Raw genomic sequence first — 24,079 nt, 5'->3', positions numbered from 1 at the left:
CCCTCCCTGCCCGGCTGGCCGTGCTGTGCTGGATGCACCAGGACACGGGACCCTCTTGGCTCCAGGGACACTGTTGGCTCAGTCAGCAGCTTCTCTTCCCTAAAAGAAAGACTGAAACTCAAAGTCTCTGTAGCTGAGCACCCTCAGGATGCATCCAGGGCTGGGGGGATGTGCTGGCAGGCTGTGGGATGCTCACCTGGAGCTGGATCTGTGGCGTGAGTGTAGGGAGGGCTCAGTCTTCCAGATGGAGCCTTGCTCCTGGGGCTGAACACAGGGTAGCGTGGAAGTGTTACCTGGACTGCTTGGAACACTTGTTCAGTGTCCCCCCTCACGCAGGAGGCCTGACCTGGGAAGAAGGGAGGAGCAGAGATGTTTTGAACATAGCTTGCTTTATTCTTCAGTGTTTAGCTCCAGAAATTCAGAGTCCCTGTTAGATATGGAGCATAATTGTTGATGTGGGCCTCCGGTGCTGACATGGGGTTTCCATACCCTCATTGAAGGCAAGGAAGGGCTCTCCTCTGCAAGAGTCATCATACCCATTTTGTGGATGGGTGTTGGGATTCCTGTGCTGTAGCAGGAGGGGAGGAGTGCACTCACATGAGGCTGGTAGCCTTTCCACGGTGTGGGAGCATCTCCTGCTGCTGCAGCCAGGGAAACTTGGTATTTCAACTGGACATGGGAGAGAGAGATTTATGAGGTTTTCCAAGGGGAATTCAATCCCATGAAAATGGTTGGTCCTAGACATTGCCTCCTGCATGGAGCACTTTATCCACAACCCCTTTGGGATACAGTGACAAGAAGGCAAGTGCCTGTTTGAAGACTAGTTTCAGGCAAGTCAGTGGAAGAGCCATTCTGGAATGGTGGAGGGGTCCCTGTCTGCACTGGACAGAAGGTTTTCCCCTCAACCCAAAGACAGCACCCAGAGGATGGAGACCTTTAGCACAAAATCCATGTTTTTACCATGAACATGTTTGTGTTGCTTTTTAGGACTCCAAACGCTTTGAAGGGATTGATGTGGACTTTAAAGAACTGGCCTATGAAACTCAGAAAACCCCAAATGTGGTTGAGGCCACCAATAAACCAGGTCTGTCCCAACAACTGGAGGACATTCAGAGTAGGTAGGTACAACCTACCCAGGATTTTGTCAGAGACTGGGATCAGCTCTAATAAGTTGGTTTAACCTGTGCTCCAAGGCTTTCCTTCTGGACTGTGCGTTCTTTGCATTCACACATTGAGTCTTTTTATTCATGATCCATCACCCTGAAGCCCCCAAGGTGGATTCTGGCTTTGCGTATGTGCAAACTCTTATCCTGAATATTGATTTGCACACATACAAAGCTAGGCACTCAGTTGGTTTTAATAACATGTGGCCTCACTGCCACCCCAAATTTGGTGTCTTAAATATCTATTTAGCAGTCCAAGCAGGGATAGCTGCAGCAGAGCTGAGCCCATGTGCTTTAATTAACAAAATTATCTTTGTGTGTGTACCCTTCACAGATGGTATAACTAAACTCCCTGAGAAAGACCTTAATGTCCAGAGATGGATACAGTTCTCACCTAACATATGAGCTACTCTACCTGGAACACACCTAACAAGTTAATGTGATAGCTGTTGTGTCAGTAATAACTATCCATTTAAAATAGAGATCTAATTTTACTTCCTAAACAGATAAGGCCCATGTTCCCCACAGAGGACTAACTGCATGTTATTTATGAACTTTGAAAGCTCAGCAGCAGTTTAACATGTAAACACTGAGAGATTCGTTTTAGAACGGAGCAAACAAGTTTCTTTTCAGGCTTCACAAGCACAAAAAGCTGAGTAGGTTTGAATCAGACTTTAAAATGTGCTCATTAGAATAAAAGCAGTTTTGGAAACTTTCATCCTAGTGTGAAATCACCTGTGGCAGTTGAGAGCTTGTCTAAAACAGTAAGTCAGACTGCAAAGCCTTTCTAGCCTCTTCTTCCACCTGTGTTTCTGCTTTTTGGTGAGGATTCTCTGACTCTTTGTCTGTTTGACCCTTGGGAGTGGAGAGAGATCTATGAGTTACTATGTGCTTTGTTATCTATTTGGAGAATGCTGTAAAGGACCAGCCTGCAGGCTCAGCTCATGTCTGGCATTTCCCCATGGGAGGGGAGAATCTGCTCGATAACCCAAACTGTAGCACGACACATTAAAGGATATTCACCCGCCTGTCCTGGGCTCTATTTTTCTGCTCTTCTCCCCAGGTTGTCCCTGTGTGAGAAGGCTTTGGCTGAATATTTGGACATGAAAAGATTGGCCTTTCCCAGATTTTACTTTGTTTCTTCAGCAGATTTATTGGATATTCTTTCCAATGGCACCAACCCACAGCTGGTAAGCCTTGCACTATGTCACCTTCACATTTTCCAGCTGTCAGTAATGTCAGGGTGGAAGATGCTGTCTAGGGACTCAGCTGTAGCTTATCCTTTCTTGAGTGCCTTTTCTCCCACCCTCACTTGGATTAACAATAACTCTTTCACTGCTGGCCTTCATCTGTCATCTCTGAAAGGCAATGCGCACACTGTATGTTGTCCCATCTGTCCCTGGTGATGCTTGCAGATGGTTCTGAAAGCACTGCACAGAGCAGAGCTATGTTCTTGATACCATAAAAACAGTGGGTTTGTTTCTGCTGGGATACAGTGAGGTTGGGGGAAACCATTTCTTGAGGATCTCAGCCAAAACTTGTTGCTGAGCTTGGTTCCCCAAGCTGGGATGCCAGCAAACAGCATCTGTTGTTGAAAGAGCCACAGACCGATCATTCAAATGTGACAGTGTTGACAACCGAGGGCTTGGAGACGTCTCTGTTTTTAGGCAGAGGAGACATCTGCTAGTCAGCCACTTCTTCCTTCCCCCATGCAAAGGTCTTTGGGATGGCCTGTTTACAGGGGAAGAGCAGAACACAGCCTGGAAGAGGTAAGACAGCTGGTGGTCAGACAGTGGCTGTGGCCAAGGCAGGACTTCCTTGGGTTGCCACCCACCCCTGCACAGCTCTGCTTGGCCTTGTTTGGGACGCATCTTTTATTCAGAGGTTGATGCATAAAGCCAGTCAAAACGTTCACAGCAAAAGGCGAGTGTTGGATGATGAATGAAGTCCTAATTCTGTCTTTTGGTAGCGAGTATTTTCACTTTCTTCAGGCTTTCCACCATTTTCAGTATTGATGTGAGCACAGGAATGGAGCAGGTTTGCATGTGTATTTGGAAATGCTGTTGTTTACCTCTAACCTTTAACGCTGCTTCTATCTGTGTCTGCTGCTGGGTGATTTCAGCCCACAGAGTATCATAAATACATAGTTGATTGATATTTAAAATGAAGAGGAAAAAAAAAACACAGGAAGCAAAGATACTGTGTTGAAATGCTCTATTGAGTAAGAAGAAATTCCTGGTGTTTTCTGTTATTCAAAAGTATTTGCAGTAAAATCAAAGTAAATGTCAAGCAGGATCATACATAGATACACTCTCAGCCTTCCCACTGTAGTTTCGAAGTCTGATGATTCCTAAAGGAGGATTAAATACACAATGACATTATCCTCGTGAACTGGGTGCTGAACTCGTGCAGATTCAGGTGCGTTCGGGCTCTGGCAGCAGGATCGCAACAAGTGCTGGGGTTGTGTCCGAACCCTCCAGACTGGACAGGGTCTGGGAAGGGGCAGCTGGGGATTTGTGACCAGAAGCTTCTACATGTAAGAAAAAGTTTCTACGGTTTACTTATGGTTTGAAAAGAGATAAGCTTATGGCCTCAAGATACGCTTAATGGCCTCAAGTTGTGCCAGGGGAGGTTCAGATTGGATATTATAAAAAAATTCTTCCCAGAAAGGGCTGTGGGGCATGGGAACAGGCTGCCCAGGGCAGTGCTGGAGTCACCGTCCCTGGAGGGGTTTAAAAGACATTTAGACGAGGTTCTTAGGGACATGGATTAGTGCCAGAGCTAGGGTATGGCTGGACTTGATCCTGAGGGTTTCTTCCAACCAAAATGATTCTGTGATCTGGGGGGATGCTGAGTGCCCTTTGCTTCTCGGAGGTACTTAGCACCTCCCAGGGTTTGGCCCTGCTTGTATGTGTGTGAGAAGACTACCAAGCTGCGTCCACTTGCAACACAGCTCGAGAGAGGGAGGGTTGTAGTTCTTTGTGAGTCAGTGAGTCAGAATTAGATGGACAAATCCACCTCCACCCTTCCTTCTCTGAAAGCATCAGAGCATTGGGCATCTCACGCAGAATCCCAGAATGTCAGGGGTTGGAAGGGACCTGGAAAGCTCATCCAGTGCAATCCCCCCATGGAGCAGGAACACCCAGCTGAGGTTCCACAGGAAGGTGTCCAGGCGGGTTTGAATGGCTGCAGAGAAGGAGACTCCACAACCTCCCTGGGCAGCCTGGGCCAGGCTCTGCCACCCTTGCTGACAAGAAGTTTCTTCTCAAATTTAAGTGGAACCTCTTGTGTTCCAGTTTGAACCCATTCCTCCTTGTCCTATCACTGGTTGTCACCGAGGAGAGCCTGGCTCCATCCTCCTGACACTCACCCTTTAGATATCTGTAAAGATGAATGAGGTCACCCCTCAGTCTCCTCTCCTCCAGCTCCAGAGCCCCAGCTCCCTCAGCCTTTCCTCACACGGGAGATGCTCCACTCCCTTCAGCATCTTGGTGGCTGCGCTGGACTCTCTCCAGCAGTTCCCTGTCCTTCTGGAGCTGAGGGGCCACAACTGGACACAATATTCCAGGTGTGGTCTCCCCAGGGCAGAGCAGAGGGGCAGGAGAACCTCTCTGACCTACTGACCACCCCCCTTCTAATACACCCCAGGTACCATTGGCCTTCCTGGCCACAAGGGCCCAGTGCTGGCTCATGGTCACCCTACTGTCCCCAGGAGCCCCAGGTCCCTTTCCCTCATTTCTCATCTCCCCTATGGGAGTTTTTCTACCTCTCTGCTGTAATTGAGAGAGGCAGCTCCTGTCTGGGACTGCTTTGGGAGCTGCCCCTTTCTGTGGGGACGTCAATCCTAGGAGAATCTCACCTTCATTGGCGTGGGGTGCACAGTGATGCAGTTGTGTGTTACGCAGTGGTCTGGAAGAAGTGCTGGTGACCTGCTCAGCTCCCAGCAGGCAGATGCTGATGTTGAGAGCCCACAGCATCTCCCTGTTGGCTTTGCAGACTCAGGATGGAGGTGAACAGGAAAGAACTGAATTATTCTTTTCCTTCTGGAAGAGTGCTTTTGGTGAACATGGTTGTTCTATAGGAGGTCTGGGCTGTTTATCATAGGTCTTAGGCAGAAATAAAGATCTTTCTTCTCCATGAAAGAGAATTTAGGATATTTCACTAGCACAAAATCAGTTTCTAGTAGTGGAAAAACAGGGAAGTTCATAGTGAAGAAAACTCCACGTTGTGCTGAGAATAGGATGAGGTGGAGAAATGGCTACAGACTTCTCATCACTACATGTAGGGAAATTTGGGGTAGGAGTCATGAGGTGTTTCAATGTTTTCTATGCTTTTGCTCTGTATGGAAGATTTCCCAATGGAGAAACATGATTTATTAAGGCATGTCTGTTTTCTAAATTACGTAGAAATAGGTGGAAGTATTACAAGAGACAGCAAGAGGCTTTTGTTGGCAGTATGTTGGCCACATTTGAGAAGATGTGGTGCTACCTAAATATCCAAGATATTTTGTTAACATGATTTTGCTTGTGACATGTATAGTGATCTTCATTCCGCTCGTCCTATCTCGGTTGCTTTATTTATACAACCCGTTTTGCAGGTGCAACGTCATCTTTCCAAACTCTTTGACAGCTTGGCCAGGATGAAATTCCAGCTGGACTCTGAGCAAAAGCCAACCAAGGTTGGCCTGGGAATGTACAGTAGAGAGGAGGAGTACGTCAGCTTCAGCGAGCCCTGTGACTGCAGTGGGCAGGTGAGAGGGAAGTCCTTGTCTATCAAAACTGTCCGGTGGAGTCTGCTCCCCTGCCCCTCGTGTGAGATCCCTTGCCAAGACGTCATAGAGCTTCACTGCTCTCCCTTGGTGCATGAGAAAAGCTGGAAGAGGTGGTGATTTAGTACCTCCTTACACCATAACCTTTCGTGTCACTCTGGATAGGTCCTCACTAAGGGGGGACGTGGATGTCACAGTCCACTGTGAGAGAAAGAGCTGTGCCATTTTTCTGACTAGGTTTTTAATTTGACTTTTTCTAAGACCTTTTGAAGGTTAGTCTTAAAGCTTGCTACAAATATCCTCGGTGAGGGAGGGGATGCAGACTGAAAAGAGACTAAGCTATTCCATAGTACCTCTGCACGGGTGTGTTTGGCAGGAGAAGGCCTTTTACCTGTTTCTCAAGTCTTCATTATTTCATACCACGAGTCAAAGTATGAAATGTAAGAATCAAGCTACTGCTCAGCTTATCTATCCTGGTAGTTTCACCTTTCTGCATGGTCTATTACAGGAAGCTAAAGTACGTAATACCGGCTACTGAGCTCCCCAGCAATGGAGCTTGCTGCGTTCAGTCTGTCTTCTTGTTGAGGGCTTTGCCTGTGAAATATGAAATTCAGCAGGAATTGTGTTCCCAAGTTTGGCAGCATCTTTCTCCTGCTGCTGGCAGACTGCCCACATCCCACCAGGGATTCTGTCATGGCCTGGAGGTGGAACACACCTGACCAAATTATTCATTGACGGAGTTCATTTTGGTTCCTCCTGTAGCTAGAGTTCAAGAAAAAAATCTGTCTTCTGTTCTTGGTGTCTGGAAGTAGATGCTAATCCTACAGTACCAGAATTAGCCAAATCTACCCAGTCTGAAGGAGGCTGTGAGGTTTGGTTAACTCATAGAATGTCCTGAGCTGGAAGGGACCCACCAGGATCATGCAGTCCAAGTCCTGTCCCTGTAGTGACAACCCTGCACGTCACACCATGTGTCTGAGGATGTTGTCCAGTCTCTCCTTGAACACTGTCAGGTTGGGGCTGTGACACCTCCCTGGGAGCCTGTTCAGTGTCCAGCACCTCTGGGTGAAGAACCTTTCCCTCATGTCCAGTCTAAAGAGAACTGAGATGCTTGCCTCATTTCCTATCTTCACTAATTACCAAAGGCACTTAAGAAGAGCAAATGTGTTACTGGGATTTAATCTCTTTTCCAGGTTGAAGTCTGGCTCAGTCATGTACTAGACAGCATGAGGGCTACTGTGAGAGATGAGATGACAGAAGCCGTCATGGCTTATGAGGAAAAACCAAGGGAACAATGGCTCTTTGACTATCCTGCCCAGGTATCTGCCACTGCTTCTTATCACCACTCAGGCTGGCTCGTGGAAAGGTAGCTCTTGGGTTCCCCATCAGTCCTGCCCTTCCCTTCTTTCAGCAGCTGTGGACAGGCATGTTTCTGGCCTCCACCTTGCTATCCAGGAGAGAGGGAGGATGAGTTGTCCTTTATCCTGGCGGTCTCCTGATGGAGTTTCCAGGCTGAGCTCCGTGCTCTGGTTGGGGCTCTTGGTTGGGTGACAGAGCCCAGGGGCTTGGGCAGTGCAGTCTGTACAGCCAGAGCAGTGAGAGGTGCAGCAGGAAGGCAAAGTGGTGAGGCCTGATAAGAGTGAAGAGCCCCTCAGATGCACCTCTGACAACCTCGTGGTCTCCAACTCTTCCTCCTCTGCTGTGTCAGGCATGTGAAAGGTGCTGATTTACTTATAAGTAGCTGCTAAATGTGTCTATCACTGATATGGTGTTTTAAATGAATGTCATGGAGCAGATCCTTGTTGTACTGTCTGCTGTGACTACTGTATGAAAAATACTTAATTTCACGTCACGGATGTTTCATCCTTGATCTCCCTGTGGATCCGACACTCTTGAACATAAGGAAGCTTTGGTATTTTCCCTGATACTGAACCAGCCTATTTCCCTAGGTCGCGCTTTGCTGCACCCAGATCTGGTGGACAACCGAGGTTGGGATTGCCTTTGCCAGGGTGGAGGAAGGCTACGAGAATGCGATGAAGGAATATCACAAGAAGCAAGTGACCCAGCTGAACACCCTCGTTACCATGCTGATCGGGCAGCTCTCCAAGGGCGACAGACAGAAAATCATGACCATTTGCACCATCGACGTGCATGCTCGGGATGTGGTGGCAAAGATGATAGCACAGAAGGTTGGTGTTGGCAGTTCAGCACAGTTCTGTGGGTGCTGGAGGGGGGGCTTCAGGGGGCCCAACCACTGGCCATTCAGATCACTGCCGGTCTCAGTGGGAGACGTATGACTAAATTTATTTCTACAATGTTTGTAGTAAGTGTGCAGAAAGCCCCTGTAAGCCTGCAGAGCTGTGCTGTGTCATGGCCATACAACACCAACTTGTAGTTGCTGCAGATTCACACCAGGAGTGAGAGCGTGGCACTGCATCCTGGTGCCAAGACATGTGCTGGTGGATGATGGTGGTGTGTTGGGAGGCTGCTGGACTCAGTCTCAGTTTTGACTTTAGAAAGTAAGAAAAAGCATTCAAGCTTTGTTCTTTGTAGCCTCCTTGGTCTGGTGTGGGGCCGCAGGGACTTATGTGGGACTCCCTTCTCCTGCAACACCTCTCCCACACTACTCCCCTGTCCCTGACACCATGCCAAGTGTTTAGCCTTGCAGGTGGGTGGGAAGATGCCCTGAATGTATTGGGTTGTGGCTCTTCCCTCATCTGTGTCATCTCAGAGGCAGCCAGGCTGCTCACAGGGTTTCTGTCTTCAAGGCTCAGCTGGGCTCAGTGGTGCCTCGGTCCAGCCTGGGGTGAAGTGATGCATCTGGACCTGCCTGCTGGTTGTGCAGAGAGCGCTGGGCATGACTGTCTTTGTCCACCTGTCCCCAACCTGTTTCCTTGGTGCTGTCTGCAGCCTCTTCCTTGTCTAGATGGCCTCTACTTCTTCTCTCACTCTGGTTGCATTATAAGACCTTCTTCATGACTTGCTGCTTCTTAAATCTATTCAGGAGTCTTTTTGTAAGGCTCTTTCTCATGGCCATTAATTTTTTCCTCTCCCACCAATGTGGTCACTAATTTGGTTCCTCCCCTTTACTGATGGGAGATGGGGAGGTGACATTTCTCACCACATTGCAAGGAGGCGGCCTTCCTCACCACACCTGCCTTGCAGTGAGGACCAGTCATCCCCCATGAAAATTTTATAGCAGTCGCTATTTTGGCCCCCGAGCTGCATGTGTCTGGCATCCCCGGCCTTCCTGTGATGGTGTTTGTGGGTGTGTTGCAGGTGGACAATGCCCAGGCCTTCATTTGGCTGTCACAGCTCCGGCACAGATGGTCAGATGAGGAACGGCACTGCTTTGCCAACATCTGTGACGCCCAGTTCCTGTACTCCTATGAATACCTTGGCAATACCCCTCGGCTTGTGATCACTCCGCTGACCGACAGGTAAGTCCCTGGGACACAATGTCGTAGCTGGGCTTTGCCACACAGGTAGAGAGAGAGATGCCAACCAAAGATGAATTTAGTTCAGACACCTGTATCCCTCTTGTTCACTCTCCATGTCCCAGCACTCCAGTGGTCGAGCTCTAACTCTTATCTGGTTTTTGGTGGTACCCTCTGGGGAATTTGTACATCAGATCCCTGAGTGGGATTCAGCTCACACATTAAGACACTTATGGGTGTCTTCCTGTGCACAAGATGTCCACAGCTCATAAAGCTGGTGAGTCTAGAGAGCTTTCATCCCATCTTGAAGCAGACATCTACCTGGTTGCCTCAGTGGGGACACCTAGGGTGACTTGAGATACTCTGTGTTGTCCCACCTGGCTTCCAGCTGCCAATCCAGAAGTGTAAAAGTCTCCTATGGACCCCTTGTCATATCTCTCCACCCTATGTGACATTTCAGCAACCAAGAGCATCTCAGGTGGCTCTAGTCACCTGTGTTAGTCAGCTGCGTCAAGCCCCCAGGTATCATCAGGTTTTGTTGGCTATATTGACTACACCTCTGTGGCTTATACAGGTAGTATAGATACTCACATGTGGACACCACCCCAGTGTCCATCATCAACATGATGGAGAAACTTTGGGACTTGCTGCAGCTTTGAGTTGGGTTCACTCATAGGCCACCTGAGCAGGTTTCTGTCAGTGACAGGTCTTCCAGAAAAGCTGTCCTTTTCTCATACTGCCTGAGATGTGCCCAATATCCATGAGTTGTATGAGGATCCAGAGAGAACACAAGCTGGACATGAAGAGGTTTGGGCAGACCTTGGTGGAAGATGAGTATCTCTTGGAGAAAACAGAGCTGAGCAGAGGTGGTAATTAATGCCAAGAAGGCTTTCAGCTCAGACATGACCCCTGCTCACGTACAGCTTTTCAGAGGAGAGGCTCTGCTGAGTGCAATGCTCTAGTGCTATTGCCCTGCAGCCCACAGTTGACCTATTGGACATATTTCCTTTTTTCATTCATCATTCACTGTGAAAGATGTTACATCACCCTGACCCAGTCACTGCACCTGACCATGAGCGGAGCACCTGCAGGCCCTGCGGGCACTGGCAAGACGGAGACTACGAAAGATTTGGGGCGAGCCCTGGGCATCATGGTGTACGTGTTTAACTGCTCCGAGCAGATGGACTACAAGGTATGGCTCCCACCTCGGCTGCAGTGCGGTCACATGGGGCTGGGGATGCTCAGGGCCCGAGCAAACCTGAAGGATGAGAGTAATCCAATGGTACCTGGGGTGCATTAGGAGAGGTATGACCAGCAGGTCAAGGGAGGTTGTTCCTTCCGCTCTGCTCTGCCCTGGTGATGCCACATCTGGAGTTGTGTCCAGTTCTGGGCTCCCCAGTTTAAGAAGGAATAACTGCAGAGAGTCCAGCAGTGGGCTACAAAGATGCTGAGGGGTCTGGAGCTTCTTTCTTGTGAGGAGAGACTGAGAGAGCTGGGGCTGTTGAGCTGGAGAAGAGAAGCTGAGAGGGATCTGATCAATGGGATCAATATCTCAGGGGGGGTGTCAGAGGATGGACCAGATTCTGTTCAGTGGTGCCCAACGCCAGGGTGAGGGGCAACGGGCACAGACTGAAACACAGGAGGCTCCATCTGAACATGAGCAGAAACTTGTTTGCTGGGAGGTGCCAGAGCCTGGCCCAGGCTGCCCAGAGCGGGTGTGGAGTCTCCTTCTCGGAGACATTGAAACCCGCCTGGACCCACCTGTGTGATCTGCTCTGTGACCCTGCGTGAGCAGGGCTTGGACTGGGGATCTGCAGAGGTCCCTTCAACCCAACCAGGCTGGGATTCTGTGATCACCTCTCTCCAAATCCCTGCTACACGCCTTTAAGCTGAATGCCTTTTACTTCTCCTCCCGTTCCTTCTCTAAGATTTGCACAAGGTTCTTCAGGAGGCAGAGACCCAAACTATCTTCTCTGCCTCATTATGCATTTCCCTTCCTTTCTGGAGTTAGATTTCATGTATAATTCTTCAAAAATGTTGGTCTGTTCAGTTGAGACCAAGGCTGTGCTGATAGTTGGACCCTGGTCGTTTCTTCTCGGCGTGCTCGCGGCCTGGCAGCCCCTGGCACGGGGAGGGACCTGTCCTGGTTTTCTCAGGATCCTCTCCCAGAATAAACCCAAAACATAGTGAACCTTCAGCCACTACAGAGCACTGAATCATTAGGCTGAGTCTTGCTCTCTGCCAGTCTGGCACGGTACAGTGATTTTGGTAGCCTTGGATCATATTTCATTTAGCTTATGGGCTCTCCCAGGAAACGGGGCCATCCGTAATTCAGCACAAGTGACCTTTAAATGAAACTGGTGCACAGATATATCGAGAAAGTGCAATTAGCAGATAAAGTGGCAAGCTGCGCAGAGCTATAAATATTATAATTGAGTTGTGCCTGCTGTTTCCATGCACTTTTCTAAATATCCACAATAGACTGTAAATTGCTATAAATAAACAGGCTGAGAAATAAAATCAATTTTTTGCTGGAGTTGATTCCATTTATGATTTCACTCTTGTAATCTTTGTTTTTGTTTTGTTTTTCCAGTCTTGTGGGAATATTTACAAAGGCCTTTCCCAGACGGGAGCCTGGGGCTGTTTTGATGAATTTAACAGGATCTCAGTTGAGGTCCTTTCTGTGGTTGCTGTACAGGTGAGTGGAGAAACACTCATAAATAAATACAAACAGAGCAGAGCCATTCTGCAGTCTTTGGAGCAAGGGTAAACATGGCAATTGCATATTGCCGGTTTCAGTTCTGTGTATAGGCAGGTGTGGGATTATATCTCAAGATTAATCACATGAATATCACAGCACTGCCAAGATGTCGCAGTTACGTGCTGCAAAGATATTCGTCACTTTTCTTGCCCCAGTTACAGCATTTGTGCCAAGACAATTCTTTGTAGCATCTTTTCCCAGACCACTACGCACCATGGCTCTGTACCTGTTCCTCCTCAGGAAAGCACTCGTGTCATTAATCTGCTGTGAGATAATTGCAGCACATCGTTTCAAGGCAGAGAAGCTGCCTTGACTTGCGGCTGCTCAGTCTGCAATGTAGGGAATAATTTTCACAGAGGGGAAGAGGGGTGTTTGGGGCAGATCCGCTGGACTTCTGGGGGTTCCTTATCACCCCTGGTCAGGCACAGGTTGTGTGTCATACTCAGGAAATGGGAATACATTCAGGATTAATTTTCTTAACCTGTCTCCAAAACTATATGGCTGTGGATTTAGTTCTGGTGTCTGTAACGACAGCTCTGCCAAGTGGCTTTGGAAGGTATTCCTGGCCAACTGGCACCATTCCTTGGAGGAATGTGTGCAGCCCCGTGGTGCTCCCAAAAGCCAGTGTCAGCTGGTGGCACTCGGGAGCTGGAATCTGGGGCAGATCTGCGGCCCTTGCTGACGCCCTTGCCCAGGGTACCCTGACACCGTGGGATTAAACCTGGGACAGAGCTATTGGAGCGGTGCCCAGCTGGGCGTGGGTGTTTCCCCTGGCGAATGGTTTCTCATCTCCTCTGTAGTTTAGCTGCTCAGTGCATTGTGTTGGTGAGTCTCGTGTGAAGCGCAGCAGCATCCCTGGAGAAGGGCTGGAAGGGAGACTGGCTTCCCCATTGTGCCAGAAAGTCCTGTGCTCTCGTGCTTATATATATAATCTGTCACTTCGCGTCCTCCTTCCCCTCCTCTTACCAGCCCATGAGGAAACCTGGCATTATTTTATACAGGGGAAGCCTAGGGCGGCTTCAGTGCAGAAAACTGAGGTGCCAAAGTGCCCAAGTTCTTCAGGATCCAACTGTCAGCTGAGTGCGTTTTAGGATCCTAATATCTGATTGAGGTGCTGAATTGTTCCTGGACTCCCTTTTGGGCTCAGTGTTATAGAAAGATATAAAGCTCAGAAGTTTCTACACTTCTGTAAATGTTTCGGTCAAAGACATTGTTCTTAACCCCTCCATGAACTCCTCATTCTTCTCATCTGTTTCACTCATAATTGGTACCTTATGTGGCATCCCAGAGAAACCCCAGGCAGGTACAAGAGTTTATGTACCATTCCCTCTCAATTTCTCTTCCGTCAGGTCCTAGTTTAAAGTTGTCATTGAAAAAAAGTCTTTGAGGATCTTGAAATAAAAAGGGAAGCTGAACAAAAGAAGCCCAGGAATGACTCAACTGCTAATGGTTCCCTCGCTCCTGGCTGGAGCGTGGCAGCTGAAGAAAGCGGCACGGCCGTCATTCCATCATGGTGTCTCCTGGCTGCTGTTAGGAGTGTTACCATGGCGATGTTTAATTGGCTGTCTTACTCATGCAGCTGATGTCGATATGGTTCCTTACAGGGAAAAATTCGATTAATTGCTTTACTTTGAGATGGCAAACAGTAGTGAGGTTAGAGCGGTGAATAGAGAGAGATTTGCCCCTCGCTGAGGTGCTGTTTGCAGAGAGGTGAACTCTTCGGAAGGAGAGGAATGAGCAGAACAAAGCTGCAATCAGGCAAATATAAAAAACAATATAATATTAGTGAGTGAAGGTGTTAGGAGAGGTTTTACAGCTTCTGCCTTCTGGTTTTGGTTTTAAATCAAACATCTGATGTCCCAAAATCTTTAAAAGTGATATCAAGTGGTCAGTTTACAACTGAGCTGAGGCCAAGCTTATTGGGAGGTGCTACCCCTTCTCTGGGCCTGGTCAGGGAACGGAGCAGGCACAGGAGGGTTTTGGGATGTCCTGAAGAGCAACGCTGTGTGGGGAGAGGTGAGATGGGTGAAGGGAATAATGGGCCCATATTGTGATAGACTTTGGGGAGTGCGTTTGGGTGTTGGCTGTGTTGTGGATACCTGTACTGCCCTGTGTCTCTCTCACACATCAGACCTCTGCTGGGCTGGCTGGTTCAGAGATGGTGGAGCCTTTGGTGGTGTTTTTGCTGTGAGATGTGCTGAGCAGTGTCCCACAGGTGATGTCAAAAGCCAAGGTGAATGCAGGCAGTGCTGGGGACATTTCCCGCTCCTGAGTTGCTCTTCCTGACCCACGTTCATCATTGTCTCATGGAGCAAAGGTGTGAAGTCTTGCAACTCCTTTGCATTTTGACTTTCCACTCTCTTCAGCTCTTTTTTCTGCTTTGCCAGAGTTTGACTGAGATGGGAAATTGATATTGCCATGCTGATGTACTCCAAACAGTGTATAAAGCTTTATGCTGCCAGTAAAAAATAAAACAGTGATTAGCCCCATTTGTCACGAGGCCAAGAGTAAGGAAGGAAGCACCGTTGTCTGATGTGTTTTTCATAAGTGAACGCTGATACTATAGTACTGTCTTGATTTCTAGGTGAAGAGTGTGCAGGATGCAATACGGGAGAAGAAGAAATCCTTCAATTTTCTTGGAGAAGACATCAACTTAGTACCATCAGTAGGCATTTTCATCACCATGAACCCTGGTTACGCAGGGCGAACAGAGCTACCTGAGAATTTAAAAGCTCTCTTCAGGTGAGTCCAGGTCAGGGTTTGTGACCTGGCAGAAACCGTCTTTTGGAACATCCAGGCTCGACCTCATGTCCTTGGGGAATTCACTTGCATAGGGCATTCGCAGGTAGTTTAAGCCTTGCACAACAGACCTGGGTCTGGGCACGCACAGGCAGGGCAAAGGAGCTCTGTCCCTTGTTGTGGGGAAGGCAGAGGGTGACCTGGCTCATAAAAGAAGGCCTAGAAGATGAAGCTGCAAATGCGCTGCCTGTAAGACCTGTAGTCAAGAAATACTTGTTCTGCAATGCCTCCTCACCTGTCATTTTAGGCCATGTGCGATGGTTGTGCCAGACTTTGAGCTGATCTGTGAAATTATGTTGGTGGCTGAGGGATTCATCGAGGCCCGGGTGTTAGCCAGGAAGTTCATTACTCTCTACCAACTCTGCAAAGAGCTCCTGTCCAAGCAGGTGAGCCTGATTCTGTGGCTGAGTGGTATGATGAATCTCCAAAATCAGCAGAAACATGGCACTGTGCTGCTCAGCTCCATGGCTAACGTTTCACAGCTTTTATTTAATGACTGCATTTGCACTGGCTGCTGGGGGAGGAGAGGGTTGGTGATCATCGGAGCAATAAAATTTTCAGACTGCTTTACTGGAGCATCTGCAAGGACAAAAGCATTTGACCAGCTGCATTAATGGGAGACCTTTCAGTGAGTTTAAATGACACCATGTTTGGGGTAGTATTCAGTGACCTTTTGCTTTCCAGTCTCTTCCTATTGATTCTCCTGCCTGCAAAGGGTTTATGGTGTCCCTCTCTGAGTTCAGCCTTAGGCTGGTTCCAGGTCTTGTTAGAGTTACTGTCAGTGCAAAGCAAATCAGATTTTTCCTTGTCATTATTTGTGTAGATCGAAGCTGGGTCCAGAGGAGACCTGAATCAGGATTCCTGATGATACAAACCTGACCTTGGCTGTGCCAGCATGAGGCTGGGTGGGATATGCTCTGTCGCAGAAACTTGGTGCTGTGCCTTGAGGGGCCTGGTGGAAGCCATGGCCTCCCACACAGAGCAGTCAGCTGTCGAGCTGTGCTCTGGAGGGTGTTAACAGGACAGAAATATGAACAGTTGTTTGTTGGCTTGAGAGTTCTTCTCATGCCGTTTTGTGGTACTTTTTCAGCAATGTCTTTACTGACCCCTTATTTCTGGACCTCCTCTGAGACCAAACAGGCTTGTCATCTTGTGATGGGCAGAGAAACTTGGGTCTTTGGGGCCTCATAATGGACTAACAAGCCTTTCACCTTGGTGGCTCCTGCAGATGCAGGGGGCTGGCTGGCCTTGCTATAGGTGCTTTATGATTTAGGTGAAACAAATTGCTTTGGTCTCTGGAGTGCAAATCCTGCTGCTGTCTTACTGCCAACTGTGAGCCCATGTGATGGTCTGAACAGCTGAATTATTTGACTCTTTAATACTGTCCCTGACAGGAATCTCACCTACTGAGATGGAAACCAGGTCACTCAGGCTGGAGAAGGTCTCTGGCCACAATGCAAATAACAGATTTAGATGTATTTTCATTGCTTACTAGTCTGGCAGTTTGGGAATGGTGGTTCTTCACCCTACATGGTACTGTCTAAGCATAAACTCATGCCTCTTTTTTTTTCTTCCTCTGGTGTAGGATCACTACGACTGGGGCTTGCGTGCCATTAAGTCAGTGCTAGTTGTTGCTGGCTCCCTCAAGCGAGATGACCCAGAGCGACCCGAAGACCAGGTTCTGATGCGCTCTCTTCGTGACTTCAACATCCCCAAGATTGTGACGGATGATGTGCCGGTGTTTATGGGGCTGATTGGGGATCTATTCCCTGCACTGGATGTGCCTCGGAAGCGTGACCTGAATTTTGAGTCGTTTGTGAGGCAGGCTGTGCTGGACCTCCGGCTGCAGGCTGAGGACAACTTTGTGCTCAAAGTAAGACCAAGAGATCTTCTGCTACACCCACATCGCCATCAAATCATTTGGGTTTTCTCAAACAGCTTTGCTTCTACAAAGAGAGCTCTGCACAGCATTGTCCTTGCAGGCAGATCTCGCTGGAGGGCAGTCAGCTGTGCTGGGTCTGAGGCAGTTGCACCTGCTCCTGAAGTCAGCACTGGATCAGTCTCTGGGCTTCCAAAGGGGCCAACTTTTGTAGGTTCATGAAAGTGTAGCCCCTGGAGAGCAGGGCCTCATCAGGTGGTGGTTGTCAAGTATAAACAGCGCTGAAAGTTTATCTGCAGGCTGAGGATTTCACCCATTGTGATTAGAGTGGCTGGACCAAACTCAATTGTCAAATCTGCTTGTGTCTCAGGGTCACGTCTTTCTAAAGAGGTGGCCCAGTGGGACCTATTTTATAGACCTGAACTTCAGTTTGGCATCTTTGTCTAAAATTTGGGAGTGTTTTTCTCAGGTGGTGCAGCTGGAGGAGTTGCTGACGGTCCGGCACTCTGTCTTCGTGGTGGGTAACGCGGGCACGGGCAAGTCTCAGGTGATGAGATCCCTGAACAGGACTTACCAGATAATGAAGCGACGTCCTGTCTGGACAGACCTCAACCCCAAGGCAGTCACCAATGATGAGCTCTTTGGCATCATTAACCCAGCAACAAGAGAATGGAAAGACGGTAAGTGTCATTTCATGTCTGAAATATGTAGATAAAGACGGGTATTTTTAATGAATTTCCCGAGCAGCAGCAGGGTGACTGGTTCTTCATGTGCAGGTCTGAGAGCCCAGGTGCTTGTCTGCTGCCTACAGCCACATGACAGTTTGTTGTTGAAAGGATACACAGGATGTTTTAGCTCTTTGATCTTCGAATGGGAAATATAGCATAAGCCTACTTGATCCTATTGCCCTAAGAATAATTTTAATGCCCATTAATACCAACACTTACCAGTTCCTAAGTGGGGCAGGCAGTTTTTGGGAGTTGGCTGGACCAGTGATGGAAGAGATGTCCCTCCTGCACTGTAGTGTGCACTGGGACCCCAAAAACTGTCCCATCCCCAGGTTTTCATTGCTGATAGCACGCACAGCAGCCTTAACATCAGTTTTTCCACTCAGTATGGCTGCCCGATCTCTGTAGCACACCAGCGTTTGCCAAACTGTTGATCCTGCTTACTCCTGAGGAACATTTCAAACTTGCTGGAAGATTACAGAAAATCTGGAGTGGAAATGTTGGGTTGTGACTAATACATAAAGGCAGCTTCGATTTACGTGTGCGGCGGGGTTGGGAGGTGTGGGGGAGGTGAGGGAAGACATTACCATGAATCATCCACAGCAGCAGATGAGCTGCCACCCACCTCCCCTGGCCCCGCCATGGACCCTTCCCGACCCCCTGCTTTGCTCCAATGCCAGGTTAATTTCTTTCTAATTGTAATTAGGGAGCCTAAATCAAAGTGGCAGAGGGACGTGCAGGGTACAGCCTGAACTCTGCAGACTGGCTGCAGCAGTGGCTGCAGATCGAGGGCAGCGGTGACACCGAACAGCAGGAGGGACATTTTACAGGTGACTGTCCAGTGGTTTCTGGCCTGCGATGGTTTAAATGAAATAGTGGCACTCCTCCCTAAGCTTTCAAGGCAGATATTTTCTGCAGTAACCATTCCTGAAAATGTTGTTTCATGTTGTCAAAGACCAGCAAGGCAATCTTCACCACAGCCTAACAAGAGGTGACCTGTTCCCTTACAGATCAACCCCTGCTTTTCTGCTCCCCAGTTTTATCCTGTCACATTATCAGAAGTTGAAAAGGTCCTACATGTTAGGTGGTAAAAGGTCCCATATGGGAATCCCAAAAGTGTTCTTTGCAGAACAAAACTCTTCTTTTAAACCCCAAGAGAGCCGTGTGCTGTGGATGCACAAGGTCAGGACAGAGGCGCTTTCCTCTCCCCGCTGCCGCGGTGTATCCGAGGGAAGCCCTGATGCCCTGAGACAGCAACTGTTTCTGATGCTAATAATGTCGGAGTGGTTCCCAAGGCGTGTGTCCAACACGTAAGGAACTGGCTGGAGGCAGAGGCGCTGAAGCGTTATTTTTGTTGACCCGGTCTCGGGATCACACACCTGTTCCAGGTGAGCCATTCTGCATTTGCTGAGCACAAGCTTTGTCTTCAGTCAGATGGTGCCACTAGCTGTTCCTGATCTGGATCACAAAGAAATAGCTTGTCCTGGAGAAAAAAAGAAAAAAAAGAGTTCTTGTCACAATTCACTGGAAGAGAGGCTTTTTTTAATGTTTGCCTGATGTTTTTTCATGAAGACCAGCATCTCCCGAGGTATTTTCACACGTAGAGGAGAGCAATAGTTTTGTGGAGTTTTCATTTGCTCTGCAGGGCTGCTGCTCTATTCCCAGCCTTCGTGGTCTTCTTAACATTCATTATTTACTCCCCTCGAGACTCTGTATCCTCTCTCTCCTTGATTTTACCAACATTTTGTTCTGTCATTCAATGTCATTCTGTGCTTGTTCTCCCCTCAGTCTCACTAAAGCCATGACCCAGCGTTTAATGCATCTTGATTGCCCTGATATACTTTGAGCCACAAAAAAATGTTTATAAGGATTTCCTAGGCATATTCAGGTGGTTTTCTCTGCATTGTATAATTCATGCCGCCTTTTGCCTTTGAGTAGCTACTCTACATTTTTCTTATCCCTTATGATTCTCGGTGGGAATGAAGCTCGTGCGTAGGTCTGCAATCATTTTCAGTAGTGATAACTGATAACCTTTTTTTCACTTTAAAGCAAACTAGAACCGTATTGTGATATAGTAATATTTATGTATAGGTGCATAGAGTTTTGCATGTTTGAGAGGAAAGCATTAATTAGAGTAATTTTTACTGTGTTGCTGGAGAAAACCGTTAGAGCAGGTGTCAAGTTCAGTGTTCATCACCATCTTCCTGTCACCCTCCCAGGCCTGTTTTCATCAATCATGCGAGAGCTGGCCAACATCACGCATGACGGTCCCAAGTGGATGGTACTAGATGGAGATATTGATCCAATGTGGATTGAGTCTCTTAATACTGTGATGGATGATAATAAGGTAATGAATATAAGTTAAAGAAGGAGATATTCTTTGACTGCATGGCATGGTTCAGCCTAAAAATGCAGATGCTGAAATAACACCTCCTAGAATAATGCGGTTGTGTTTCTTCAGATACACCAAACAATATCACATATAGAAAATGGTGCATGAGGGGAAATAGCTCAAATCATGGTTTCATTGTAATTTCCCTTCCTGGAACTGGGCTCGTGGATAATCACAGATGTCCTGATTGTAACTCCAGGCCCTTCAAAAATAGGGTGGGGTCATAATTCCACACCTTTTTCCGCCGCTCGAAGGGAGTGCGGTTCCTTTGAGTCATGGAAGACAGTTCTACTACCTGCTGGAAATCAGCTGCATTCCCTCAAGGAACTGTGCTGGCAGGAACCAAGCTTTTTAGTGCAAAGTGCTGAATGCTTTTCATTCCTGTTCCTGGGGAAGATGTCATTCTGTCTGTCTGTCTGCCCAATGCAGGTGCTGACCCTGGCGAGCAATGAGAGAATCCCTCTGAACCCAACGATGCGGTTGGTGTTTGAGATCAGCCACCTGCGCACAGCCACCCCAGCAACCGTGTCCCGAGCGGGTGAGTCCTGGCCTGAGCTCCGCACTGGGATTTGCCGTGAACCCAGGAGGATCTAGTGCCATTAACCAGTCTTCTGTTGGCCAACTTGACTCCTGTTGCAAGTACCCAACCTGAGATCACAGCGGCCGTGGGTGGACAGGGCAGGTTTCTGACAGACAAACTGAGGATCCTGACCCCAAATGCACATGTGGAGCTGTCATCATCCTGGAGATTTACCCAGAGCACTCTGACTGTTGGTGGGTGATCATGGCTTCAGCATTGCTGAGTGCTCCTGTTGTGCAAAGCCCTTTGGATGGACTTTATGAGGAGAAGGACAGTATCTGTCTCAAAGAGTTCTTGATCTTCTGAAGAAGTGCATGAAGTATGGGAGAAGGGAATGGAGGTGTCCCCTAGTTTTACACATGGGGAAATGGGGCCCAGAGCAATGAAACAGCTCAGACAAGACAATGTTCTGAATTTAGGGCAAGGTCATGAAAAGCGCCGTGGTTTCAAGGGTGAAGTCTCTTCACTGTTCATGTTTCTACTCTGCAGTGGGGCAGGAAAAGGGGGCAGGTAATGGGGTGTCCCGTCATATTTGATAGGGTTTTAGTTGTGTGAAAGTACCTGGTAAATTCTGCTGGAAGAAATAAACAGTTTCTGCTGTGTCTTTACTATATGTTCTCTCTTACCCTGGGCCTAAAGGGATCCTGTACATCAACCCGTCGGATCTGGGCTGGAATCCTCCAGTGAGCAGCTGGATTGACAGGCGAGAGATCCAATCCGAAAGAGCCAACCTGACCATTTTGTTTGATAAGTACCTGCCCATTTGCCTGGACACCCTCAGAACAAGGTACCATCTGATGAGTGATTGTGTCACCCGTGGTGAGGGCATGGGGACACCTGCCACTGTCCAGCCCAGCTGTGCTGCGCTGGGTTGTGCTGCACATGATCCTCCTTGCCCCTGGAAGCCCTGAGCATCATTGGCTTAAGCTCAGAGAACCAGCAGGGTGAGGTGGGCAAAGTGACGCTCCTGCCTGTATCGTGTTGGTCAGATCTGGTTTTCATCTGATTTTGATTTGATTTTTACTGTATTTCCTGTATCAACTCTCTATCTCTTGGAAAATAATTCCGGCAGATCCCAAAGAGAAAGCTTTTCAGCCTCCTGATGTGTCAGGCTAGACCTGAGCCCACTCCACAAGTTATTTTTCATTAAGAACTTGGGTATTTGGAAGGGTCCTAGTGCTTCTTGGCTTGATTTGGCTTTAAAGCAGTGTCCACAGGGAAGTCATGTGGTTCTTGCTTATCATCATGTGAGACCATTCTCTTTCTCATACTGTGGTGAGGACTGGCCAAAGTAGAGTCCCAAAAAACTTAAGGGAGCATCTCCCATCCTCTACTTGCTTCCTATAGTTGCACTTTCCTTTAAAAACAAAAGAAAAATCAGTGAGCATGGGAGATGTCAGCCAAAAGGGGGATGTGTCAGAAGGGTCTGGAATCAGGACTTAAACATTGTGCTAGGGAACTTCTCTCTGTGGGACCAAGTTGGTTTTGACTGTTGGTAGCAAAGTCAATCGGACGTTTCCCATTCTGTTTGCTGAACATTGTCTCAGAGCGTGAAATCCACGGGATTAGCTGCGGGCAACCCTGAGCTGAGTGTTTTGGTAGCTTGCTTAATTCAGAAATCGTAGAACCAACCTTTCAAATAGCTATAATTACTTTATGGAGGACTTCAGTGCAGCTACAATATTAGTTTGGAATTCTGTAAGTGTAGCTTAAATGAATGTAAAATGGCAAGATGAAAGGGTTTATTTTATTACTCCTCTATTTGACCGCTTTTGAACTCATCGTGCTCGCAGGAAATCATTGCCTTTAGCAAGTCTTCCATTCTGCTTCTTTCAAGAAGATCAAAGTTTTAAAATGCTTGAAACTTCTGATTATTGTTATTACTTGTATATGTGCCGGTGCCAGCGGGTCTGAGTGTGAGAATGGGTGTTCTCTTTATTGTACCTGGGAATAGGACATGTACCGCTGACAAGCAGAATGCCAGTATTCTGAAAGAGCATTTCTAGTCTTCCTGGGTTGTGATGGACGTATTGCTTTCTAATTTCCATCCCTTAGATTTAAGAAGATTATTCCCATTCCTGAACAGAGTATGGTTCAGATGTTGTGCTACCTCCTTGAATGTCTCCTGGCAGAGGAGAACACACCTCCTGACTGTCCCAAGGAGCTTTATGAACTTTACTTTGTCTTTGCTGCCGTCTGGGCCTTTGGTGGATCAATGTTTCGAGATCAGGTAAGACGGAAGATGCCTTTTCAGCATCTTTCACACAGTTTGTTTGTGTGGTTTGGTGTTGTTTTGATTTCTTCATACTTTCTGAAACATAGTGCTATGCCAGTAATGCTGTTTTCCTGGGGCTCTCATATAGGTGATAATAAACTAGAAACACAACAATTCCTTCTACGAAAGGCCTCGTTATCCAGGGTGTAACACCACCGGAGAACAGCTGAGGGGTCAGTGGTAAAGGTGGAGGGATGTTTGCTTGTGCAGATGCATTTCACTGGGGAGAAACATAAAGTTAACTTATAGAAGCCTGTGGATGTGCATAATGTGATCAAATTAAGACTGATTTATCAGATGGATGTATCAGTGGAGCAGTCTTTCAGCCTTCTGACTGCACAGGTAGACGTGCTACATAACACAAACCAGCCGGTGTTTTGTCACCAGGGCAGAGCAGAGCCGGAGGAACAACCTCCCTTGACCTGCTGGTCATACTTTTCCTAATGCACCCCAGGTGCCATTGACTTTCGTGGCCACAGGGGCACACCTACTCTTGGGTGGTTGCATCCCCTAGTCAGAGGACGCCTTATCCTCAGATCTAAAGTGTGTAGTCCTGATGTCTGGGTCTGCCCACACTGCACTGCTGTCAAGGGCTTGGAGATCCACGTCTGATCTCCGCTGGGCTTGTGTCAAACTCTGTGTTGTCTGGACTATGCGGGAGGTCTCTCCACGAATGTAACACCAGACACCCCTCCCCAGCTCGGGTGGAGGCACTGCCGTTCTTAATGGCTGCTCAAGTGCTCCCAGGGGTCTCTTTGTGTGTTTTCATGTACCTTAATGCCAGACCTAGAGTGTCTGCTGGTCTCTTCACATTTGCTCCATGCCAAGGATCAGATGCTTCAGGAAGTGCTGAACAACACAGCTCAAGCTCAGCTGGGTGCTCACTTGGTGCCATCACACCTTGTGACCATTGAATGACCTGTGCGAGACCAGCTTCCTTGGTCCTTGTGGAGCCTCCATTTCCCATGTGCCAGCTGGGAAATACTCAGCCTTAGTGTTGCTGGTCTAGGATGACTTAAAGAAACAAAACAAAACACAATAAAGCCTGGGAAGCACTACTTGTCTTTGCTTCAGCAGTACAAGCGCAAGTATGCTGGTGTGCGGTGCTGTGGCAGCTGGCCGCTGTGTTCCCCATGCCGCACAGTCAGTCCTGGGTGCATCAGGCCGGGCTCCTGCCTGCGGTAGTGGCTCTGGGTGGGCTGCAGGAGCAGCTGCAGGCACAGCGACCCTCCGGGAGGCTCCGCCGGGAGCCTGGCTGTGCGTTGCTGCCCGCGATGCTCTGTAAATGTCAGAGCTG

The 24,079-nt window shown here is 48.2% G+C and overlaps 1 protein-coding gene across 1 annotated transcript in view; it reads left to right on the top strand.

Annotated features, from left to right (window-relative positions):
* LOC139825441 (dynein axonemal heavy chain 9-like) overlaps positions 1 to 24,079 on the top strand; it is a 180,910-nt gene that overhangs the window by 19,872 nt on the left and 136,959 nt on the right. Inside the window, exons 12-27 of the mRNA XM_071816790.1 lie at positions 988 to 1,118; positions 2,227 to 2,353; positions 5,761 to 5,913; positions 7,125 to 7,250; positions 7,881 to 8,120; positions 9,211 to 9,371; positions 10,404 to 10,560; positions 11,962 to 12,066; positions 14,714 to 14,871; positions 15,176 to 15,314; positions 16,514 to 16,801; positions 17,277 to 17,487; positions 19,755 to 19,882; positions 20,357 to 20,465; positions 21,147 to 21,294; positions 22,563 to 22,737. Of these exons, the coding sequence (XP_071672891.1) occupies positions 988 to 1,118; positions 2,227 to 2,353; positions 5,761 to 5,913; positions 7,125 to 7,250; positions 7,881 to 8,120; positions 9,211 to 9,371; positions 10,404 to 10,560; positions 11,962 to 12,066; positions 14,714 to 14,871; positions 15,176 to 15,314; positions 16,514 to 16,801; positions 17,277 to 17,487; positions 19,755 to 19,882; positions 20,357 to 20,465; positions 21,147 to 21,294; positions 22,563 to 22,737 (2,556 nt within the window). The remainder of the gene's footprint in view (positions 1 to 987; positions 1,119 to 2,226; positions 2,354 to 5,760; positions 5,914 to 7,124; positions 7,251 to 7,880; positions 8,121 to 9,210; positions 9,372 to 10,403; positions 10,561 to 11,961; positions 12,067 to 14,713; positions 14,872 to 15,175; positions 15,315 to 16,513; positions 16,802 to 17,276; positions 17,488 to 19,754; positions 19,883 to 20,356; positions 20,466 to 21,146; positions 21,295 to 22,562; positions 22,738 to 24,079) is intronic.

This window comes from Patagioenas fasciata, chromosome 18 (assembly GCF_037038585.1).
Source record: "Patagioenas fasciata isolate bPatFas1 chromosome 18, bPatFas1.hap1, whole genome shotgun sequence".
In the NCBI taxonomy this organism is placed as follows: Eukaryota; Metazoa; Chordata; class Aves; order Columbiformes; family Columbidae; genus Patagioenas; species Patagioenas fasciata.
The sequence above is the reverse complement of the archived record's forward strand: the minus strand, read 5'-3'. Positions and strand labels throughout refer to the sequence as shown.